This window comes from Bufo bufo, chromosome 1 (assembly GCF_905171765.1).
Source record: "Bufo bufo chromosome 1, aBufBuf1.1, whole genome shotgun sequence".
NCBI lineage: Eukaryota > Metazoa > Chordata > Amphibia > Anura > Bufonidae > Bufo > Bufo bufo.
The window spans coordinates 631,711,415-631,735,326 of NC_053389.1; the positions used below are offsets into that span (position 1 = coordinate 631,711,415).

General features: G+C 43.3%; 1 protein-coding gene across 2 annotated transcripts in view; it reads right to left on the bottom strand.

Moving 5' to 3' along the window:
* Window positions 1-5,307: 5,307 nt before the first annotated feature.
* MTMR10 (myotubularin related protein 10) overlaps window positions 5,308-23,912 on the bottom strand; it is a 79,140-nt gene continuing 60,535 nt past the window's right edge. Inside the window, exons 11-17 of one of the 2 annotated variants that reach the window (XM_040413838.1) lie at window positions 21,821-21,890; window positions 19,973-20,043; window positions 14,752-14,921; window positions 8,805-8,975; window positions 7,433-7,615; window positions 7,026-7,076; window positions 5,308-6,593 (exon numbers count right to left, since the gene is read on the bottom strand). In XM_040413838.1, the coding sequence (XP_040269772.1) occupies window positions 5,991-6,593; window positions 7,026-7,076; window positions 7,433-7,615; window positions 8,805-8,975; window positions 14,752-14,921; window positions 19,973-20,043; window positions 21,821-21,890 (1,319 nt within the window). In that variant the 3' untranslated portion in view covers window positions 5,308-5,990. The remainder of the gene's footprint in view (window positions 6,594-7,025; window positions 7,077-7,432; window positions 7,616-8,804; window positions 8,976-14,751; window positions 14,922-19,972; window positions 20,044-21,820; window positions 21,891-23,912) is intronic. The other variant, XM_040413839.1, reaches the window with a different exon arrangement.

Sequence of the window (23,912 nt, forward strand, 5' to 3'; positions counted from 1 at the left end):
TCACTCATGTAATTGGGGACTCGACAACTGTGGATATAGACTTCTGACATTAAGAGGTGGACTGTAATAGAAAGCATTGAGCTTCTCCTACGCAGCCTGTAACCACCTCCACGAAGTGAGCTAATCAAACCTGATTCTACTGCACTGTGGTACAAGGGTAAACAGAGCCACTGTGTTGTCTGCCATCCTAAGGCTTAGCAGCTACCCACCCTAATGGTAAAGCCAACACAAGCCTGTTGGTAATTATGGGAGCTGAAGTCTCATAGAAGAGGAGTATGACTTTGGGAGGTACATATATACTCTCACCCCTCATGTTACTAAAGCTCAAGTTCACTGTCCTAGGTGCCAGGGTTTTTGGCTGTTTAGATGTCCCTTTGACACTAATCCTTGCCCAGTGTGTAGAAAATGTGGATGCCTGCTAGTCCGCACAGCCATGTAGCATAATGAGGGCTCTACTTCCTGCACCTACAGTAGTGGCCAAAAGTTTTGAGAATTACATAAATATTGGAAAAGTTGCTGCTTAAGTTTTTATAATAGAAATTTGCATATACTCCAGAATGTTATAAAGAGTGATCAGATGAATTGCATAGTCCTTCTTTGCCATGAAAATTAACTTAACTCCAAAAAAACCTTTCCACTGCATTTCATTGCAGTCATTAAAGGACCTGCTGAGATCATTTCAGTAATCGTCTTGTTATCTCAGGTGAGAATGTTGACGAGCACAAGGCTGGAGATCATTATGTCAGGCTGATTGGGTTAAAATGGAAGACTTGACATGTTAAAAGGAGGGTGATGCTTGAAATCATTTTTAACCATGGTGACCTGCAAAGAAACGCATGCAGCCATCATTGCGTTGCATAAAAATGGCTTCACAGGCAAGGATATTGTGGCTACTAAGATTGCACCTCAATCAACATTTTATAGGATCATCAAGAACTTCAAGGAAAGCGGTTCAATTCTTGTTAAGAAGGCTTCAGGGCGTCCAAGAAAGTCCAGCAAGCGCCAGGATCGTCTCCTAAAGAGGATTCAGCTGCGGGATCGGAGTGCCACCAGTGCAGAGCTTGCTCAGGAATGGCAGCAGGCAGGTGTGAGCGCATCTGCACGCACCGTGAGGCAAAGACTTTTGGAAGATGGCCTGGTGTCAAGAAGGCCAGCAAAGAAGCCACTTCTCTCCAAAAAAAAAAACCCATCAGGGACAGATTGATCTTCTGCAGAAAGTATGGTGAATGGACTGCTGAGGACTGGGGCAAAGTCATATTCTCCGATGAAGCCTCTTTCCGATTGTTTGGGGCATCTGGAAAAAGGCTTGTCCGGAGAAGAAAAGGTGAGCGCTAATCAGTCTTGTGTCATGCCAACAGTAAAGCATCCTGAGACCATATGTGGGGTTGCTTCTCATCCAAGGGAGTGGGCTCACTCACAATTTTGCCCAAAAACACAGCCATGAATAAAGAATGGTACCAAAACACCCTCCAACAGCAACTTCTTCCAACAATAGTTTGGTGAAGAACAATGCATTTTCCAGCACGATGGAGCACCGTGCCATAAGGCAAAAGTGATAACTAAGTGGCTCGGGGACCAAAACGTTGACATTTTGGGTCCATGGCCTGGAAACTCCCCAGATCTTAATCCCATTGAGAACTTGTGGTCAATCCTCAAGAGGCGGGTGGACAAACAAAAACCCACTAATTCTGACAAACTCCAAGAAGCGATTATAAAAGAATGTGTTGCTATCAGTCAGGAATTGGCCCAGAAGTTGATTGAGAGCATGCCCAGTCGAATTGCAGAGGTCCTGAAAAAGAAGGGCCAACACTGCAAATACTGACTCTTTGCATAAATGTCATGTAATTGTCGATAAAAGCCTTTGAAACGTATGAAGTGCGTGTAATTATATTTCACTACATCACAGAAACAACTGAAACAAAGATATAAAAGCAGTTTAGCAGCAAACTTTGTGAAAACTAATATTTGTGTCATTCTCAAAACTTTTGGCCACGACTGTATATTGCAGCCACTATGGATGCTGCCTTATTTAGCTCTAAGTTGGGAAGGTTGCACAAAGAATGGGTGTAGTCTGAAAACCAAATGCTGTGGGTTGCCACTGAAACGGGTAATGACTTAACTAAAGCTTAACTTGTGGCGGCTGTTAGCAAGCTTATGTACACGATGGTCTAACATATTGTGATGGACTGGGTGTCAGCCAGTAGCTGTGACCGCACTGTTTGACAACCGATAAATGCAAATTCTGCAATCTACTAAAAATGGTAACTGCAAGTGACATTGCACAAAGCACTGCTTGTAGGACATACATGTTGTGATTGTGCCGCATGTTACCTAACTGCTGCAGCCCCTTCTGTACACAGCTTGTAAGTCAAGCATGCAGTTTCATCTTCACCATGTTACTGTTTCTCCTGTCATGAGCAGCTGGAACCTAAGACCACGGTTTTCATAAGATGTTGTATCGAAACAGGTCATGATGTCCACGTCATAAATGGTTATTTATTGGAAAAGATTCAGTAAAACTTGAAATTTATACATTTACATCTCTGCTTTTTCTGCATTCAGTAGTACACAGGGGTGTCCCTAACAATGACTGCTCCCTGTATAAGTGTATATTCAGAGATAGCAGTCAGTCACTGATAATTGTATACAGGAGTTGTCTTTAAAAGGAGTTTATTTTTTCCTCACAGATTCCGGCTTCATCTCTTCACCAGCAGCTCTATAGGTCCCAGGTCTCCCCGCATCAACATCTGGCGCAGGGCATGTGACTGTGGCCAGTGAGCAGCTGCAGCAGTCATGCACACTGCTTCAATCGGGTTGTTGGCAAGGGGAGACCTGGGACCTGCAATGGAGCTGAAACCCAGATACTGGGATTGGATCAGACCCACAGTGTGTAGAAAAGAAAAAAGTTGAACACCTTTAAAAGGAGTATTCTGGTTATATTAGGTTATTCCCTATCCACAGTATAGGGGAAACTTTTAGATTGGTGGGGGGTCTTACAGCTGGAACCCTCAACGATCACAAGAACAGAGAGCTCCCCGAAATAAATAAAGCGGCTGGTCAGGCATGTGCCCGGCTGCTCTATTCATTTCTGTGAGAGTTCCGGAGACTGCCGAGTACAGCGCCCAGCTATTTCCGACAGGTCCTATGGAGAGGCCCTGTTCTCGTGAGGGTCCCAGCCACAGGACCCTCACTGATCTAATAGTTATCCCCATCCTGTGAATAAAGGATAACTTAACATAACTGGAATGCCCATTTTAAGTTTTGTTGAATCTTAAGGCAATGCTCGTACAAGTGCTTTTCAAACAGCTGTTCGGTGGGGTCCGATCTGATATTGATAACCTATCCTCAAGAAAGAAAAAAACAACCCCTTTAAGTATAATCTAGAATCTCTTTGTTATAGATTATCAGTTTGGTGCCAGTTCTATGAGAGTGAAGAGCGCTGGCCTAATAACTCCAGCTGCATCTGCATTCTACATGGTTCTGTTTTATGTGCGTTCACTTTTTAGTTACTCCTTTTGTTGTTGGTGCAGCGGTTATATGCAGCCCAGTGTCATGGACTGACGGGATTTTTTTTTCCCTTACTCTTGTCATTGGATGTAAAACACTGGACAACACTACTGCATATCCGATCCAAAGACACAAGATGTACACCTCTTATGGTCAAGAACACAAGCAGGAGGCCTGGGGCTAGAAGATAAGTGCTTTCTAATCCAAGTCAGGATGGGGAAAAAACAACCTCCCATAAGATGGTGAGTGCCAGTAGCCAGAATGGTACACCGGTCCAAAAGAAAATCTGTAATAAAAATGGCACCGTCACAGCATTTGCATTGTAAATGGGGGTCTTGTATGTAAGAACTGCACAGGAAACTCTATAAATGAGGCGGGGAATTAAAAATAAATAAATATAAAAAAGTATATATGTACATACATACATTATACAATTATAACAAATTATAGAGCCCATACACAGGTTCAAACGAACAGGAGACAGAAGTGTGCTTGTATCTAGAGACATTAATCAATATCTAGAACAAGGGGTGCAAGCCAGCCCCCACCAAATAAAACTTCTGACATAGTTTTAGGAAATATCAAGTTTTCTTTTTGTTTTAAAAGAAGATTCCTGCTTTTTGCATTACATTTTCACAATTCTCTAACTTAGTACTACAGTACTATAGGTTGTAGGTGGCACACATTGGCGCTTGTGTATAGGAACTAGGCTAAGGCTACTTTCATTGTTAATTCTGGTATTAAGATCCGGCAGAGGATCCCAACACCGGAGTTAAACGGATCAGTTTTGATTTTGCACATCAGGATGCATCCGTTCTGTTAGGATGCGCTTGTGTGAAATCAAAACGGTAAAAAATGGATCTGTCACTAAATACATTTTTAGGCTCTGTCATCATTGACTTATTTATGAACGGACACAAAACGGAATGCTGCCAGAATAGAAGACATACTGATGCATCATGAACGGGTCTCTTTCCATTCAGAATGCATGAGGACTAAACCAAAATTTTTTTTTCTGGTATTGAGATACAGCAGAGGATCAAAACAAAACATCAACGCAAGTGTGAACGTAGCCTAAGAATAAGAGATGTTGATCTTGTCAGATCTTAACAGATAACTCAAATTTTGTCTTGCATTAGGACAGGGCTTAAACTGACTGCTACATCAGGCTATGGTGAATCAAGGTGTGACACTGTAACAGAGCATGCACTGCCATCACAGTCTGATCAATCATTGGCACACAAGACGACCGCTGGTTACTTTCTTGCATGGCATACACCACTCTAGGGCCTAAGCAACAGGCTCCAAACCTAAATGCTAGCACCTTTTATTTATGTTCACATGGTTTACATTTAAAGGTGGATTTTGGCATGTATTCCACACCATTGTGTCCAATGGTAATCCACATTGTTGTTCATACAGATTGGTATTTTTCCCCATGGAAACCAGGCCAGGTAGCCAGACATGGACTAGCCCCATTGAATGGGGCTAATCTGCAGTTAGATCCACGACATGACAAACTATAATCTTCTGTCTCAGATTCTGCGACAAATACATGTCGGATGTTTCTCGTGTACTTTAAGCCGTATGAAATAGGTGTGGATAGATTTCTTGTAGGCATACATATATTTGCAATGGTGTGGAATGTGTTGCTCGTTCTATGATTGACCCTCTTTTGTAAGGCAAAGTGTCGTGATGTGCACAGGGCCAAAGGACAATGAGCAAATGTATTCATTCATTTCTTAGAAGAATTACTTACAGTTCATGCACAATTTGAAATAATTGCCTTTCAGTCAGAGCTGCCATTGATCAACTAAGTCTTTAATAAAAACAAGGAATCCGTTTCTAACTGGCATTTTAAATAAGTCACATCTATCCTTTAGTAAGCAGTCAATGCAGAGAGTACCAAAATTAAAACTCCTGTTAACTAACATTCGGAACTATATACAACTTTTAATTTAAAAATGTAAAGGCACTTCTACACCTAGAATCTGTAAGTTTATCTACAATTAACAGTGCACATCATGGTCATTTTACTCCTGGATCGGATGCAAGCAATGGCGATGATGTGGGCCAAAGATCTTTTGGAGAAAGTAAGGTAAGCCGCAGGATTCCTTCCACAATTACCTTACACTCTCCCAGAGAAAAGCAAAGTCTTTGTAGAAAGTAACTTGTAAATCGTCCTTCCCTTAAAGAAAAAAATAATAACGGAACAGAAGTGTAACATAGTGCAGATATTCCTACGGCAAGAAATCTACAAAAATACAAATTAATAATAGTGATCCTATCCCTAAGCGCGGAGACTAGCTTTTTTTAAGAAATGGATCTGTTAGATACTGTATGATTATACTGCTTTATCCACGGAAACATTGTGCGTAAATCTGAAACCTGTCATTTTAGAATATGTGCAAAATAAAAGTCAGTGTATGGCTAGATAAACAAATTGCAGCATATTGGACTTCCTGTTACCCCTTAAATAACCCTCAATCTTCATTGGCAAGAGTTTCGGTGGACAACCAAATTTTGGCACCATTTAAAAATTTGCTTAACGGTGTGCCTAGTATACTGCGGCGACAGAGATTCCCAACAGGTGAAAAAGGGAAAGAGGAGGAAAGAAAGTCCAAATTCTCGTAACTACTTTGTAAGTCGTCAGCTCGGAAAAACATTCTGCCTTGTTCACTATCGGGAGATGTGGCATGCGACAGCGGGAAGCGCCGGTACTGACGCAGACTTGCTTGCAGCATTTCAATCTCATCAGCTAGCAGGGAGATTTTGTGAAAGGCAGTGATGAAACCACCATGGTTAATCTGTGCCTCGGGAATCCAGCGAAGGTATAGGAGTTTCCACAGTTTAATGTGAGGACTATTCAGCCTTGGTACGATCACTCCATGCAAGTCCACTGGCTTAGAAAAAATGTTTGTGATATACAGCTGTAGTCCATTGTTCTGGATTGCTGGAGCCTGATGCACCAATTCAGGTCGTAATCTCAGTATCAGAGAGTTCCTGCGTGGCATTACCTCTGGTTGACTGATGATCCCATTCTTCAAAGAAGCAGGCATTCCCCGCAAGGTAGAACTATAGTTTTTCTGTAGAGAGAAGGGAAAATATGATCACACAAGACTTCTAGCCACTTGCTCCTCAAAAGTATATTCCAGATATAAAACCGTAGTTTGGTGAGGGCAGCCGTAACTAAGGTGTTCTAGCTTTCATACATTTGCAGAACTGATGGCCAGCTTATATGCAGTCTCCAGCAACTTTACCGAGGCAAAAAAAAGCCACTAGCTCTTCTATTACAACAGAACATAGCAATAAAATAGTCCTTAAAAACCTGCGCAAATTTCCATAATTATTAAAATTGAGCTACCCGAGTTACTGAACATACCAGAGCTGTAAAATATTTAACAGTGCAATGCAAGTTTTCAAGTTGCCCAAGCAAATAAAAATGGCTGCATGTCCAGGAGATATTGCCAAAAACAGTGCCCTCATCTATGACATCACTCGGTGCTCTGCAGCTTTACCTCATACTTCCTGTTCTGACGCCCCTTCTGCTCCATTTTAGCTGCCTGAACCTGCATTTGGACCAGAAACGAATGAAATTAAAGAGAATTGAGGTCCAACTTCAGCCAGTAGCTGCAGAGCACTGAATGATATTCTTCCTGAATATGAGAGCTTTGTAATAGGACATAAGAAACAAGTCACAACTGGCGCAGCTGCTTCATAAATATGGCGTTTGATCCCAGCCACCAGAAAACTGGTGAAAATACACTGACAAACCGCCCCCTGGTTTTGGTTGGAGTAACAAGAGGTTTTCTCTTTACCAATGATGAGATGTGGTTCTGGCAGTGATCAATTCTTACAGGGGGGCGGCTTTTCAGCGGTAGAAGATAGCCAACAGTAGTTGCTATTCATTGCATCTTCATTTTACCTTTGTTCTCTTGAAACTTTTTGTAATTCCATTTTGCATGCTGGGCACACTCTTCCCAATATACAAGGGGTTATTAAATAGCGCACGATCCTTCACCGAAAACTGCAGCGACCAATTCCACACAGATGGAAATTTCAGTCCCTTTTCGTCTCCTAGCTGAATATTTTTACTAATTGCAAATTCCTAAGGAAGAGAAGAATAAAAAGCAAAAGGGAGAATATAATAGAGATGAAAAAAAATGAATCCAGCCAGCAAAGGAGGCAATATGGACAATCACAATACATTAGTAAGTGCCTTGGATTAACTTTCTCTACATGATAAATGCCACTGACTGAGGTGAGACAACCCCTTTAAGGCATCTGGCAATTTAAACAATATAGGTTAGTTTTCTGGTTGCCACAACTACATCCATGACAGATCTCTGTGGCCATATATTAAATACTGCAGTTAAATTAGTTTTTATGATACTTTTGCTTACAAAACAGAAAAAAATGCCAATACCTCTGTAACAATAGCTGCTTTTGCAAAAATGACAACAGGAAGCGTAGCAATGTTGGTGGTCAGATGAATCAGCTTCTTGGAAAATCCTCAGGTTTTTTTTTTTTAACATACTGACAAAACGACAGTTATCTTTTATTTTTAATAAGTGCTTTGCCAAATCACTAAGGGTTTCTTAAGAAATGGCACAAACTCAGCAATGTACATACCCCAGGCAAAGCACAACTTGTATACCTATATGGACCCACTAGGCTAGCGAAAGACTCTTGTAAGGCTGGGGTCACAGTCGCACAATTTGGCCACCAGTCATGCTAATATCAATACTTGGATGGCTGGGTTGGCGGTATATATTTTTTTACCATAAAATATTGGTTCCCTTCTTATAAAAGTAAAGTCTCATTTCCAATGATCTAGACGTCCATCATATCACTGTTTACACTAGACAATCACGGTGATCATGGCGAGATCAGATCTGTATGAGTGAGATTCATTTGACCACATTACCATTTAGACGCAGCAATACAGAATCATCTATGCACTTCACATAATTTTGAAGCTGCCCATATAAACAGACTGCCACAATCATGCATGCTTGGCTCAGACAAAGATGCGTTTTCAAGGGAATGGTAGAGGGGCCTCCATACACATATTAGACTGTCAGCAAATCTAATTTAATGTTTATGGCCAGTTTTAGACATCTTGGCTTTGCTGCTCAAGTAGAAAGCAGCCCTATTTTTGGTTAAAAGGCAAACTACACAAACTGTACTGCAATGCACACTGGTATCCTCGGCTCCAGAATGCTCGGCACAACCCCGGTATCACACTGAGCCATCTGACAGGGAAAGGAGAATTCCCAGATATGGTGTATACTTACAGTGCTCTGCTGAACGCGCTGGTGGGGACAGTTGAACAGAAATGTCCCAAACAGTGAAATGCAAGTGCTGTCATGTAGCACAGCTAAGTAGGTCTCGGTAAACTGGAAAGCCGACGGGTATTGCTTCAGGAGCTGCCACACGCAGTCCAGGAACAGCACAAACAGGGGGCACTGGGGAAGAGAAACACATGTTCAAGAAAGCCTGACAAAGCAGTGCACATCTAGGCTAGTAAACGGAGGTACAGTTTTTATCCTCTAACCCAGGGATGGGCAAACTGCGGCTCTCCAGCTGTTGTAAAACTACAACTCCCAGTATGCCCAGGCTGCCTACAGCAGGGCAGCAGTTTACCCATCCCTGCTCTAACCCGTCACTGCTATCATTATATGCCATACAACTGCTATGTATGCACACAGCCATATTACAGAGCTGTCTTCTACAGTCATAAGACTGCATTCTAGTGCATGGGGCCTTTATGGTACCTCGTATGCCTTCTGTCAGATTCCATACATATACTACTACAAATATCAGGCATGCTCTAATACCATATGTATAGACGTACTCCTAAAGTAGAAAAGCTCACTAACAAGACACCTGATGGAGCCTGTTTGCCAGCAAAGTCCATAGGACAGCCATGTCCCAGCATACAGGCTCAGTGCACATGGCTGTGTGCGGGCCTCATGTCTCCCATTGTGTACCACGTAGTACAATGAGTGGGGCTACTTCCATGGAAAATTTGACAAGGTACATAGGCAAAATACAGTATAAGGGCTAATGCACGCGGACGTGTGACGGCAGGGCAGGTATTGCAGCCCACAAAAGCTGCGTCCACAATATACAGGCCCTGGCTCTTTGTGCACCAAATCACGGATGTAGAACCATTCACTTGAATGGGTCCGAAATCTGGAAGGTGTGGTGCAGAACAGAGGCAAGGAACTCCACGGAAGCACTACAGAGCGTTTCCGTGGGGTTTCTCTTCATGCCTCCGAACCGCAAAAAAAATAGAACACGTTGAATGGGTCTGCATCAGTCTGTGGATGCCGTACAGATTGCGGTCCCCAATTCACGGAACAGCCGGCACACGTTCGTGTGCATGAGCTCTAACTGTGACCTGACATGGCCACACTCTCGGTGCTTCCTTGCATTGTTCTCTGTAGATGGATGATGCCTTGAGAACATAAAGTTAAGTGGCTCTTAGGTGGTCACGGATAACAGAAGAGAGAACCATTCTGTCATAACCAGCTCTCTACTACCTTCATTTCAGTTTCGACTGATTTGTCCTTTACAAAACTGGAACAAAACTACACAAGAATACTTTTGCACAAGAAAAAGACTCACAGTGCACACTGCTATCTCCGCTTGCACCATTTTTTAAGTACATGAAAGTACAGAAATGCTTCTCGACAGCTACAACCTTGCAGATATGCCATGTGTGCCTGTGGGTCTCATGTCTGCAGTGCTGCCATTACACAGAGCACAATGTGCAGGACAAAGCCAAACTAAATATTTATGGACATGTCAAAGCAATAATGAGCAGGAATAAAGCTGCTGTAAGAAATGCTTGTGTGTTAGAGAGAATGTAACTTCGTGTTAGTGCTGGGAAAAGAGCTGGTTATAACCCTGGATGAAGAAGCAGAGGCCTGAGACGAGAACACTGCATTGATCTGGTCCAGACAGTCAGACTCCCTTCTATTTGTGCCAACGCTTAGTATTAAAAATTCAGAAGTGCAGTAATTTATGACATGTAATTAACATGTGTATTGGGTATTATTAATAGAGCCAGATTTATATTATAGCACTTAAAGGGTTTCTATCACTTCGTATGCCATAATTAGCTCTCAGACACTAGCGATCCGCTAGTGTCTGCTCTGGCCAACCATCCTAATATAAGAGCTTTTTGGGCAGCCGTTTTGCTAAAAAAATAACTTTTATAAATATGCTAATGAGCCTCTAGGTGCTACGTGGGCGTCATTAGCACCTAGAGGCTCCGTCTACCTTCATACACAGCCACCGTCCAGCGCGTCCCTCCAGCCCGCCCATCTCCTGATGAATGCGATCCTCCGTGTGACGCAATGGACGAATTCTCGCGCATGCGCCGTGCGCGGCTGTATTCGGCGCATGCGCAGAGAATGTCTGACCGCTTCCCTGCTCAGACATCTCCACTGCGCCTGCGCCGATGACGTCATAGTGCTCCAAGGAACAGGCGCAGTGGAGATGTCTGAGCAGGGAAGCGGTCAGACATTCTCTGCGCATGCGCCGAATACAGCCGCGCACGGCGCATGCGCGAGAATTCGTCCGTTGCGTCACACGGAGGATCGCATTCATCAGGAGATGGGCGGGCTGGAGGGACGCGCTGGACGGTGGCTGTGTATGAAGGTAGACGGAGCCTCTAGGTGCTAATGACGCCCACATAGCACCTAGAGGCTCATTAGCATATTTATAAAAGTTATTTTTTTTGCAAAACGGCTGCCCAAAAAGCTCTTATATTAGGATGGTTGGCCAGAGCAGACACTAGCGGATCGCTAGTGTCTGAGAGCTAATTATGGCATACGAAGTGATAGAAACCCTTTAAGCTGGCAACTTGAGACAATGATCGCCCACATAGCGGACATTCAGACACCAGTGGAATCATTTGTCAGACTAAACTGGCCAACCAAGGAGTCTGGTTAAAGAAAAAAAAAAAAAACAACAAACAACAACTGACTCCCTGGTCCTTCAGCACAATGGTAAATGATTGGCCAAATTTGGGCAATTATCCAATAAACATGCAGTTTCAGCCAACAGCAGCCAAAATTTTCAAATTTTTTGGCAGATAGAGTCGGCCATAGCGAACTGTTGCTCTAGTTTTAAAAGTCAGCCAAAATCCGGCCCACTTTTCTCTCGAGTATGGACAGCTCTAAGGGTCCATTCACACATCCGTGTGAGGTTTGCGGATCCACAAAACACGGACAGAGGCAATGTGCATTCCGCATTTTGCGGACCGCACATTGCCGGCACTACTAGAATATGCCTATTCTTGTCCGCAATTGCGGACAGGAATAGGACATTTTCTATTTTTTTCGGGAACAGAATTGCGGACCCGGAAGTGCAGGTCCGCAATTCCGTATCCAGGCAGCACATCGTGCTGCCCCATAGAAATGAATGGGTCCGCAATTCCGTTCCGCAAAATACGGAACGAAATTGCGGACGTGTGAATGGACCCTAAAGCTGACAACTAGAGTTAAACCTAAACTTGAACCTGCCAAAAGGCAGGTTCGCTTAAAGGGAACCTGTCATGTGGATATTTGCATATAATCTAAATAATTATATACAATCATTAACTACTAAAAAGTGCCTTAGATGTATTCACTTACTGGTGTGACAGATGGTTACCTCATAATATACACACAAAGATGCCGCATGCTAATGAGCTGATTTGAGTCCGGCGTGATGTCATTGAGTCCAGCGTATATTTAATTCAGAGCTATAGCCACTCCCCTGCCCTCCTGCTGCTGATTCATATGGAAAAAAACTGTCATTCAGCAGCAGGTGGGCGGGGAGAGTCAGGAGCTCATGAATATTCATGACTCCTCGTTATCAGCTGGAGTTTTTCAATACAAGATGTTGGCAGATTGACTGGGTCAATTAAAGAAGGTGACCCAGCATTGTGCTAAGAGAATCAATCACTTATTTATGTTGCCCTTAGTTAGGACACCATAAAACTGGTGACAGGTTCCCTTTAAGTGAATTACGGAATGGATTCTGTTCTCACAGAATCCATAACGCAATTCAATGCTGACATGCCAAACAGAAAGCCTTTAGAGACATTCCGTTTTGCATGCCGTCATAATACAACTGAATCCTCGGAGCTGGCCATACACTTGTATTATGCGGCATGCCGGCATTGAATTACTTGATGGATTAGTTGAGAACGGTATTCACTTAAACCCTGAACCCACTCAACTCTACTGACAACCATGGATTGAGACGACAGTCGGACATATACAGTTGCAAGAAAAAGTATGTGAACCCTTTGGAATGATATAGATTTCTGCAAAATTGGTCATAAAATGTGATCTGATCTTCATCTAAGTCACAACAATAGACAATCACAGTCTGCTTAAACTAATAAACACACAAAGAATTAAATGTTACAATGTTTTTATTGAACACACCATGTAAACATTCACAGTGCAGGTGGAAAAAGTATGTGAACCCTTGGATTTAATAACTGGTTGAACCTCCTTTGGCAGCAATAACTTCAACCAAACGTTTCCTGTAGTTGCAGATTAGACATGCACAACGGTCAGGAGTAATTCTTGACCATTCCTCTTTACAGAACTGTTTCAGTTCAGCAAAATTCTTGGGATGTCTGGTGTGAATCGCTTTCTTGAGGTCATGACACAGCATCTCAATAGGGTTGAGGTCAGGACTCTGACTGGGCCACTCCAGAAGGCGTATTTTCTTCTGTTTAAGCCACCATTCTGTTGATTTACTTCTATGCTTTTGGTCATTGTCCTGTTGCAACACCCATCTACTGTTAAGCTTCAGCTGGTGGACAGATGGCCTTATGTTCTCCTGCAAAATGTCCTGATAAACTTGGGAATTCATTTTTCCTTCGATGATAGCAATCCGTCCAGGCCCTGACGCAGCAAAGCAGCCCCAAACCATGATGCCCCCACCACCATACTTCACAGTTGGGATGAGTTTTCGATGTTGGTGTGCCGTGCCTCTTTCTCCACACATAGTGTTGTGTTTCTTCCAAACAACTCAATTTTGGTTTCATCTGTCCACAGAATATTTTGCCAGTACTGCTGTGGAACATCCAGGTGCTCTTGTGCAAACTGTAAACGTGCAGCAATGGTTTTTTTGGACAGCAGTGGCTTCCTCTGTGGTATCATCCCATGAAATCCATTCTTGTTTAGTGTTTTACGTATAGTAGATTCGCTAACAGGGATGTTAGCATATGCCAGAAACTTTTGTAAGTCTTTGGCCTCATGCACACGACCGTTGTTTTATTCCGTGTCCATTGCACCATTTTTCGTGATTTTCAGCGGACCCATTGATTTTCAATAGGTCCGTTGAAAACTCGGCTAATGCCCCGTTTGCCGTCCGTGATCCCTGGTTCCAGTCCATCAAAAAATATTACCTGTCCTATTTTCACGGAAAACGGTTCGCGGGCCCATTCAAGTCAGTGGGACCGCTAAAAAACACGGAGGCACACAAGAGTGTCATCCGCGTCTGCGTCCATTTTTTCGTATCATTTGCATGGCAAACCTGTCTTAGACTTTTTTTTTTACTTTCCTTTATGTCTGGTGGTCCTCCAAAAATAAAGGAAGACACACGGAAACAAAAATGGAAACGGATCACGGAACAACGGAACCCCGTTTTGCGGACCGATAAAAACTGTCGTGTGCATGAGTCCTTTAGCTGACACTCTAGGATTCTTCTTTACCTCATTGAGCAGTCTGCGCTGTGCTCTTTCAGTCATCTTTACAGGACGGCCACTCCTAGGGAGAGTAGCAGCATTGCTGAACTTTCTCCATTTATAGACAATTTGTCTTACCGTGGACTGATGAACAGCAAGGCTTTTGGAGATACTTTTATAACCCTTTCCAGCTTTATGCAAGTCAGCAATTCTAAAAACATGGTAACATTTAATTCTGTGTGTGTTATTAGTTTAAGCAGACTGTGATTGTCTATTGTTGTGACTTAGATGAAGATCAGATCACATTTTATGACCAATTTGTGCAGAAAACCATATAATTCCAAAGGGTTCACATACTTTTTCGTGCAACTGTATGTCAAGTACTGTAGGCCGAATACTGCCTCACACTACAGTACATTATTCAATACCATAAATGCCCCATAGAATATTGGATGTATAGCTCAAACATGGTTGTCATTGCCTGTGTGCACATCAATAAGTTAGCAGGGGCCAGAACCAAAGATAATTCAATAGTACTTTACCTCCTTCTCAGATTTCCTCAAGTGGTTGCACCGATCAAGAAATGGATATCCAGCCATAACCCACTCCTTCTGGATCAGACTCTGAAATCCGACAATAGTCCTGAAGTGCGGGTCCAACATCAATTGAACAAGAGAAGCCACAAGGCAGCTGAGATCCCTGCCGTCCTCCTCTATGAACACAAGATGAATATTTACACTACTAAATTTATGTAGAATATTTAAGCATACATAACACCTATACCTATACAGTAAACTGTTGAATTCAAAAAGGAGCTGTCTAGTGAATACAACATCTATATTCCAAAATAGGGCATATAGACTATCATAGGTGAGGTTCTTTCACTCACAACAACCCCTCTGAGCTAGAATGGAGAGTCCCTCTGAAGGGCAGCTCACATTCTGGTGGCATCAAGCCATTCATGTTTGTGAGCAGACTAAGGGCTCTTTCACACTTGCGTTATTGTCTTCCGGCATAGAGTTCCGTCGTCGGGACTCTATGCCGGAAGCATACTGATCAGGATTATCCTAATGCATTCTGAATGGAGAGTAATCCGTTCAGGATGCATCAGGATGTCTTCAGTTCCGGTACGGAACGTTTTTTGGCCGGAGAAAATACCGCAGCATGCTGCGCTTTTTGCTCCGGCCAAAAATCCTGAAGACTTGCCGCAAGGCCGGATCCGGGATCAATGCCCATTGAAAGGCATTGATCCGGATCCGGCCTTAAGCTAAACGTCGTTTCGGCGCATTGCCGGACCCGACGTTTAGCTTTTTCTGAATAGTTACCATGGCTGCCGGGACGCTAAAGTCCTGACAGCCATGGTAAGTGTAGCGGGGAGCAGGGGAGCAGCATACTTACCGTCCGTGCACATGGATCACGTCATCCATGCGCATGGGGCGCTCTGACGTCATTCTGGAGCGCCCGGGGAGCCGCACGGACTGTAAGTATACCGCTCCCCCGCTCCCCGCTCCTACTATGGCAACCAGGACTTTAATAGCGTCCTGGGTGCCATAGTAACACTGAAAGCATTTGGAAGACGGTTCCGTCTTCAAATGCTTTCAGTACACTTGCGTTGTTACGGATCCGGCAGGCACCTCCGGCAACGGAAGTGCATGCCGGATCCCAACAACGCAAGTGTGAAAGAGGCTTAAGAAGGCCAACCCAATGAGATGATCACAAAGGTGGCTCCAAACAAAAAGGGGTTGTGTCTTATAAGACAACACCTTTAAAAGTATTGTATAAATAGAGGGACACTGAGGTGAGGACACCATAGACCCTACAGTTTATACTGCTTGAAATGGGCCTAGGTTCAAAATTAAAGGTGCCCATAAAACTTCATTAGCTGACAATTATGTTACTCCCAACTCTCCCATGGTACAGTTCATCTGTGTTCTATAAATGGTGAGAGGGACACATGCCACACCCAGACCCCTCTGAGAAATAAATTATTGGCTATTGAAATACAAAATTCCAGATCTTTCCTTCGCTGATGACATCTTTTGGAGGAGAATCAGAAAGTTCCCATAGACATAAGATAGTTTACCACTCCTACAGAAATGGTCAAGTTCGGCCAACATTTATGTGTATGAGGACTGGGGGCCTACAGAAGACATTTTGATGACTGGGGGCCTACAGAAGACATTTTGATGACTGGGGGCCTACAGAAGACATTTTGATGACTGGGGGCCTACAGAAGACATTTTGATGACTGGGGGCCTACAGAAGACATTTTGATGACTGGGGGCCTACAGAAGACATTTTGATGACTGGGGGCCTACAGAAGACATTTTGATGACTGGGGGCCTACAGAAGACATTTTGATGACCGGGGGCCTACAGAAGACATTTTGATGACTGGGGGCCTACAGAAGACATTTTGATGACTGGGGGCCTACAGGAGACATTTTGATGACTGGGGGCCTACAGAAGACATTTTGATGACTGGGGGCCTACAGAAGACATTTTGATGACTGGGGGCCTACAGAAGACATTTTGATGACTGGGGGCCTACAGAAGACATTTTGATGACTGGGGGCCTACAGAAGACATTTTGATGACTAGTGACAACTGCTATAAGTAGTCACTTAGTACAGTGTTTCCCAACCAGTGTGCCTCCAGCTGTTGCAAAACTACAACTACCAGCATGCTGGTAGTTGTAGTTTTGCAACAGCTGGAGGCACACTGGTTGGGAAACACTGACTTAGTAAATATATAAATGTGTAACTGCTGAGTGAGTATAGATGCTAGTTAAAAAGAGCGATAATTCTGGAAAAAAAACCTTTAAGGGCTAAATAAATATAAGTACATATCTCTGTGAAGCACTGTATGTATATCACTGTAAAGTACACATTTTAAAAATACCCAGGGGGCAAAACCCTTATAAATAAGACACACAGTTCCATAATCAAGTCCATCCCTCAGTTACGGGCAGACATAACGGCAGCTTGGAAGGGAGCTGGAATTTAATGATTTGGCTGGATATGCAAAACACTTTCACCAAAATAGTCATTTTCTGACTCAACAGCTGGAAAACCCTAGTCAGCTGACTTGGCATGTGGAGGGGATGAGTCACCAAGACTATCAGCAGTTCTAAGAGGGGAATCCCTCTTTATTCAGCACGGAGGTCTAAGATTCCCTTCACTGCACTATCAGATGCTCTCCATTCCCTGGAACAAACATGTGCATTTTATAGGTGACGTACAAACAGTGAAATGCTGCAAGTCGTAGAGAATATGTTAGGAACACTTTTTTGCATTAAGATTTACTAGTTAATACCACGAAAGCCATACCTATATGTATGTATATATGATATTCTAAAAAAAATTCCAATGGAATATTTTGAAGTAGTATCCTAAAAGAGGAACTGTCATATTGGAGGATTGACCATGTCACTTCTAAGTTCTACTGAAATTAGCACAAGCTCCAGCCCTTCCACCAACAGATCATAGCAACCAACCAAGCTCAACTGTTGACATTAGGGGACCTAGCTAACAAAAAGGTTTATTCCAAACTAGACAATCCCTTTAAGAAGGTCACTGTGGGGAACTCCAAAGCCTATATTAGGCAGATCAGCAAGCTATTGTCGGGAGGGAAATCGGTTGCTAGCTGGTGGAGGAGACCACTATTACATGCAGCAATTTCCTCCCCTATGCCATCGCTCGTCCCCATACTATCTAGTGGTTTGCCGACAGCAGATCACTATTAGACAGCACGATCTGTCACCGACAAGTGCTGATTTTGAGCATGCTTAAAAATCTGAATTGCCCGATGAACGAGCATTTGCTCGGCGGCAGTATTACACTACAAGATGATCACTAACGCTTGTTAGCAATCAGCTCGCATGCGAATACATAGCGATGATCGGCCAAAATATTAGCCCGTGTAATACAGCCTTTTTGTCCAGAAAAAGATGAAGCAACGCCCTTTGGCCAACTCCTTGCAAATTTTGCCTTACCGAGAGAAAAAATTATTTCCAGACCCCATCGGTTAGTCAGAGATTTTCCATGGATTAATTAAATGTTGGAATTCTTTATTGGGATTTTCTAGAAAGGGAAAATTTACCTGGTACATCTGATCAATTTTAGCAAGTGAGAAATTACTACTAATATAAATAATCATTTTAACCAAACATTTTTAAAATTTCAGTTTGGCAGGCTTGAATCCACAGCTCTGAACTGTGAATATCCTGGGTGATACAACTTTTCTGTGCACTTCTAGACAACTCAGGAGATCTTTGAGTCTTAACAATTCAGGGTTAACACTACAGACCAATTCCACTTGCTGTGCATGTCCAACTGTCATGGGCTTACTGCATCTGGGACCACAATGTCTATACATTTATGAGACTCAATAGTTGTGATCACCTGTAGTTATTCTACATCAGAGTAGATCACCAATAGTTCAGAAAGTAAAATGTCAAGATGGTGTCCATTCATTGCCAAAGAAAGACTAGAGCTAGCAATGTGGAGCAAGTCAACATGACAAACTGAATGCAGTTAGGAGGCATAGGGCTGAGGGTCCTGGACTACTGACACTTGGGGTCTACATGGAGTTAGGCCAGTCATACATACCAGATAAAGGGGGCAAGAACAGCAGATGTTGGGGTATAAAAGAATCTGGCAGGTTTGTTCATTTTAATGGGGCCATGCACACAACTGTATTTTTTGAAGATCTATGCGGTTGTTCCGCAAATTATAGCAAGTGTCCTTTTCTTGTCCGTATTGTGGGCAAAAACAGCCATTTCAATTGCAGGGAGAAAAATGCATAATGCACACAGAAGATATCCAGGGAGCAGTCAGCAACGAGCTTCACCATTCCCCAGCAGCAGGCATTATGAAGTGAAGTCATCACACCTGCTGCACTGAGCAGAAGAGAACACAAGCCTGGGGAGAATGTGCTCTGTTTAATGGGGGAGCTGAGCTACGCGAGTAGCACTTTTAGGTTTTATTAAAACTGCAGGGGCAGCATTATAGTGAGGGGGATCACTTAGGGGGCCATTACTAACGCGAGGGGGGATCACTTAGGGGGCATTACTAACGCGAGGGGGGATCACTTAGGGGGCATTACTAACGCGAGGGGGGATCACTTAGGGGGCATTACTAACGCGAGGGGGGATCACTTAGGGGGCATTACTAACGCGAGGGGGGATCACTTAGGGGGCATTACTAACGCGAGGGGGGATCACTTAGGGGGCATTACTAACGCGAGGGGGGGATCACTTAGGGGGCATTACTAACGCGAGGGGGGATCACTTAGGGGGCATTACTAACGTGAGGGGGGGATCACTTAGGGGGCATTACTAACGTGAGGGGGGGGATCACTTAGGGGGCATTACTAACGTGAGGGGGCACTAAGAGGGCAAACATACTGAGTAAGGGCACTAAAGGGGCATAACTACTGTGTAGAGAAAGGATTATCAACCTCCTGCACTCCAACTGTTCAGAAACTACAACTTCCAGAATGCTTCATTCACATTCATTTGCATGCTGGGAGTCGTAGTTTCCCAGCAGCTGGACTGCCGAAGGTTGCTGATCCCTAGTGTAGGGGTTCTAATGGAGCATTCTACCATGTTGGGGCACCTAGGGGGCATAACCACTGTGTGGGGAGCCCACTCATTAAATTTGCACTAGGCCCATTAATATATTAACACAGTCCTGCCAGTCTATTATAAAAATAAATAATTTGAAAGTGAGACACAGAGGAAAATACAATTATATCAGGTCACCTTGTATGACAACTGAGAGATGCTTGGAATCCATGACGTAAACAAGTTCCACTGCTTGCTTCAAAAACACCCTGCAAAAAGGAAAAAAATTACCTACTGGGTTTATTTTATAATTACGTTTCTACCATCGCCATGTAGTGATATTGCTTTAGACCACTTTCACAGTCAGTATTTGGTATTTGTAAGCCAAAACCAGGAGTGGAACCTACAGAAAGTATAAATGGAAAGATTTCTGATGCAATACACTAACCATGTGAAAATGCCCTTTGGCAGAATTATATTACATAAATATATCAATGGCAGGAAAATATTGTGTCATATTAACACCTATTCACATAAGACACTATGGCAAATTGTTTATGCGTCGTTTTTTTAAAGTCCAAAAAAACACAATCACAGCACAGCTTCCATTTTTAAGAGCATCATTAGGCCCCTTTCACACGGGCGAGTATTCCACGCGGATGCGATGCGTGAGGTGAACGCATTGCACCCGCACTGAATACCGACCTATTCATTTCTATGGGGCTGTTCACATGAGCGGTGATTTTCATGCATCACTTGTGCGTTGCGTGAAAATCGCAGCATGCTCTATATTCTGTGTTTTTCACGCAACGCAGGCCCCATAGGAGTGAATGGGGTTGCGTGAAAATCGCAAGCATCCGCAAGCAAGTGCGGATGCGGTGCGATTTTCACGCACGGTTGCTAGGAGACGATCGGGATGGAGACCCGGTCATTATTATTTTCCCTTATAACATGGTTATAAAGGGAAAATAATAGCATTCTGAATACATAATACAATAGGTCTGGAGGGGTTAAAAAAAATAAAAAATAATTTAACTCACCTTAGTCCACTTGATCGCGTAGCCCGGCATCTCCTTCTGTCTTCATCTGATCTCTGTGCAGCAATAGGACCTGTGGTGACGTCACTTTGGTCATCACATGATCCATCACATGATCTTTTACCATGGTGATGGATCATGTGATGACCGGAATGACGTCACCACAGGTCCTGTTGCTGCACAGAGATCAGATGAAGACAGAAGGAGATGCCGGGCTACGCGATCAAGGGGACTAAGGTGAGTTCCATTTTATTTTTTTTATTTTTTTAACCCCTCCAGCGCTGTTTTACTTTGCATTCTGTATTCAGAATGCTATTATTTTCCCTTATAATCATGTTATAAGGGAAAATAATTCAATCTACAGAACACCGATCCCAAGCCCGAACTTCTGTGAAGAAGTTCGGGTTTGGGTACCAAACATGCGCGATTTTTCTCATGCGAGTGCAAAACGCACTCCAATGTTTTGCACTCACGCGGAAAAATCGTGGGTGTTCCCGTAACGCACCCGCACATTTTCCCGCAACGCCCGTCTGAAAAAAGCCTAACACAAAAGCTGTGCTGTGATCAGTTGCTACGGGCAAGAAAGACATTTTCTCTTTTAGAATTCTTCACAAAACTACATGTGTTTCATGTCAGGATCATAATTCTACCTTTAAAGGGTAACGGTCATGTTTTCAGTGCCCTGAAGGCTGTAGAGGACAAATGGCTGAAAAGGTTTACTAAAAAAACAATTGCAAAATGATCCACCGTCTTTAAAACAGTACTAATACTGAGTGCAGTTCCTGGGAGGGTATAAGGTACACAAGCCCTCCGCCTCGTCCCATGTGGCTGCAGTCTCCAGCCGCCTGCCACAGCTGGAGTTCGAGTCCTGCAGCCTGCAATTAGCCTCTGAGGAAGTACAGTTTTAGTCTTTACACATTAAATATTTTGAAAGCTTGTTCCTTCACATGGTTCTGTTACTAGCTGTCTCTCTCTGGTAAATGCCAATCATGTAAAAAAAAATCAGTACCTGACAAACTCCAGCCAGCGTGTGCTTTCGAGGGATGAAAACCATCGCTCTTCTGTTTCATCAAACGTTTCTATAGAGAAGACATAGTAATGGTATTTTATCACTATTCATATATAATGGGTCTGATATCGGTATGACCGGTGAATTGCTGCTGTACTCCAAGAAGACCAATGAGGTCTAATGAACACCACACATAAAACAGGTACAATATTTCCATCAGTGACGTCTCTGTACGACCGCTGCTTGTCTGCATTTCAGAGCAGCTACATTCTACAGGCCGCACAGGAGACTGCCATGTGTTTATTACTGCATCCATTTAGATCTGGAAAATCTTATGAAATGTAAAATCTTTAAAATTGCCCATAAACCTTAATTAACAATTGCTGAATCGGACATTTCATGGACGATAAGTCGCTGCCAGGTGTCTAGCGGCAGCTTATTCCCATTTTCTCACCGACAACACATGCCTGCTCGGCATGAATCGAGCATGTATGTGTATTGTGTAGTCAGGGGATATAGCCATCAGCCAAAAAGGCAACTCATTGCAACGTATCTTCGTCAGGTGGCTGGCCAGTATTTACCACCAGAAAATCTGCAGGTGCTGATTCTACAAAGATGAGCTTTATGCTGCAGATTTTTCCACAACAGAACAGGACGGTATTTTATTTGGGAATTATGAATGGTGACAGTCTGCTACATGAAATCCGTATAAAAGGAGATTTTTTGCGTTATGTTCCCCTGCAGAGTTAATATTCTTCAGTGTAACAGAACGCAGATATTGACATTTCATCCTCATAGGATAACAAAGAGGATGTCCTTAGGTTGCAGAAAATTCTGCAACGTGTGAGGGCATCCTAAAGGGGTTGTGCCAAGTTTTGAATTTATCCCCTATCTGCTGGGACCCCCACTAATCCCAAGAATGGGAGTCCTGTTCCCCCGATCTGATGGAGCAGTGGGACGGCCTGAGATAAAGAACACTGCTCGCCTATTTCTGGCGGTCTCCGAGAGAATGAATGTAGCAGCAGGGAGAATGCCAGACTTGCTGCTCCATCAGATCGGGGGAACAGGACTCCTATTCTCGGGATTAGTGGGGGTCCTATCGGTCAGAACCCCACCAATCAGTTATACCCTATCTTGTGGATAGTGGATAACTTCTAAACTAGGCACAACCGCTTTAACCCCTGTGTTCTCTTCAAGATTTCTACAAGACTGATGAAAGGTGAGGACAACTATATTATTTACATCCTTTTAAATCATTCATTTCAAGGTTTAGAGTTCCTTTAAGGCTACTTTCACACTCGCGTTTGGTGAGGATCCGTCATGGATCTGCACAGGCGGATCCGTTCAGATAATAAAACAGTCTGTATCCGTTCAGAACGGATCCGTTTGTATTATCTTTAACATAGCCAAGACGGATCCGTCTTGAACACCATTGAAAGTCAATGGAGGACGGATCCATTTTCTAATGTGCCAGATTGTGTCAGTGAAAACGGATCCGTCCCCATTGACTTACATGGAGTGTCAGAACGGATTCATTTGGCTCAGTTTCATCAGACAGACACCAAAACTTCCATCTTCAAAGCAGAATGGAGACTGAACTGATGCATTCTGAGCGGATCCTTTTCCATTCAGAATGCATTAGAATGCAAACTGATCCGTTTTGGACCGCTTGTGAGAGCCCTGAACGGATCTCACAAACGGAAACCAAAATGCCAGTGTGAAAGTAGCCTAATACAAACACCCGTCAACTATTCATATTCGTTTGTAGAAGGTAAACTGTGTACTAAGAATAGTCTTGTAGCGGGCAGCTGTCTACATCTAGCAGACAAGGTAGTCTAAGGGTCCATTCACACGTCCGTTTTTTCTTTCCTGATCTGTTCTGTTTTTTGCTGAACAGATCTGGACCCATTCATTTTCAATGGGTCCTGAAAAAAATCAGACATTGAGCTGTCCGTTTTTTTCCAGGACCCATTGAAAATGAATGGGTCCAGATCTGTTCAGCAAAAAACGGAACAGATCAGGAAAGAAAAAACGGACGTGTGAATGGACCCTTAGTCATGACATGCTAGGTTTTACTTTAGGCCGAGTTCAC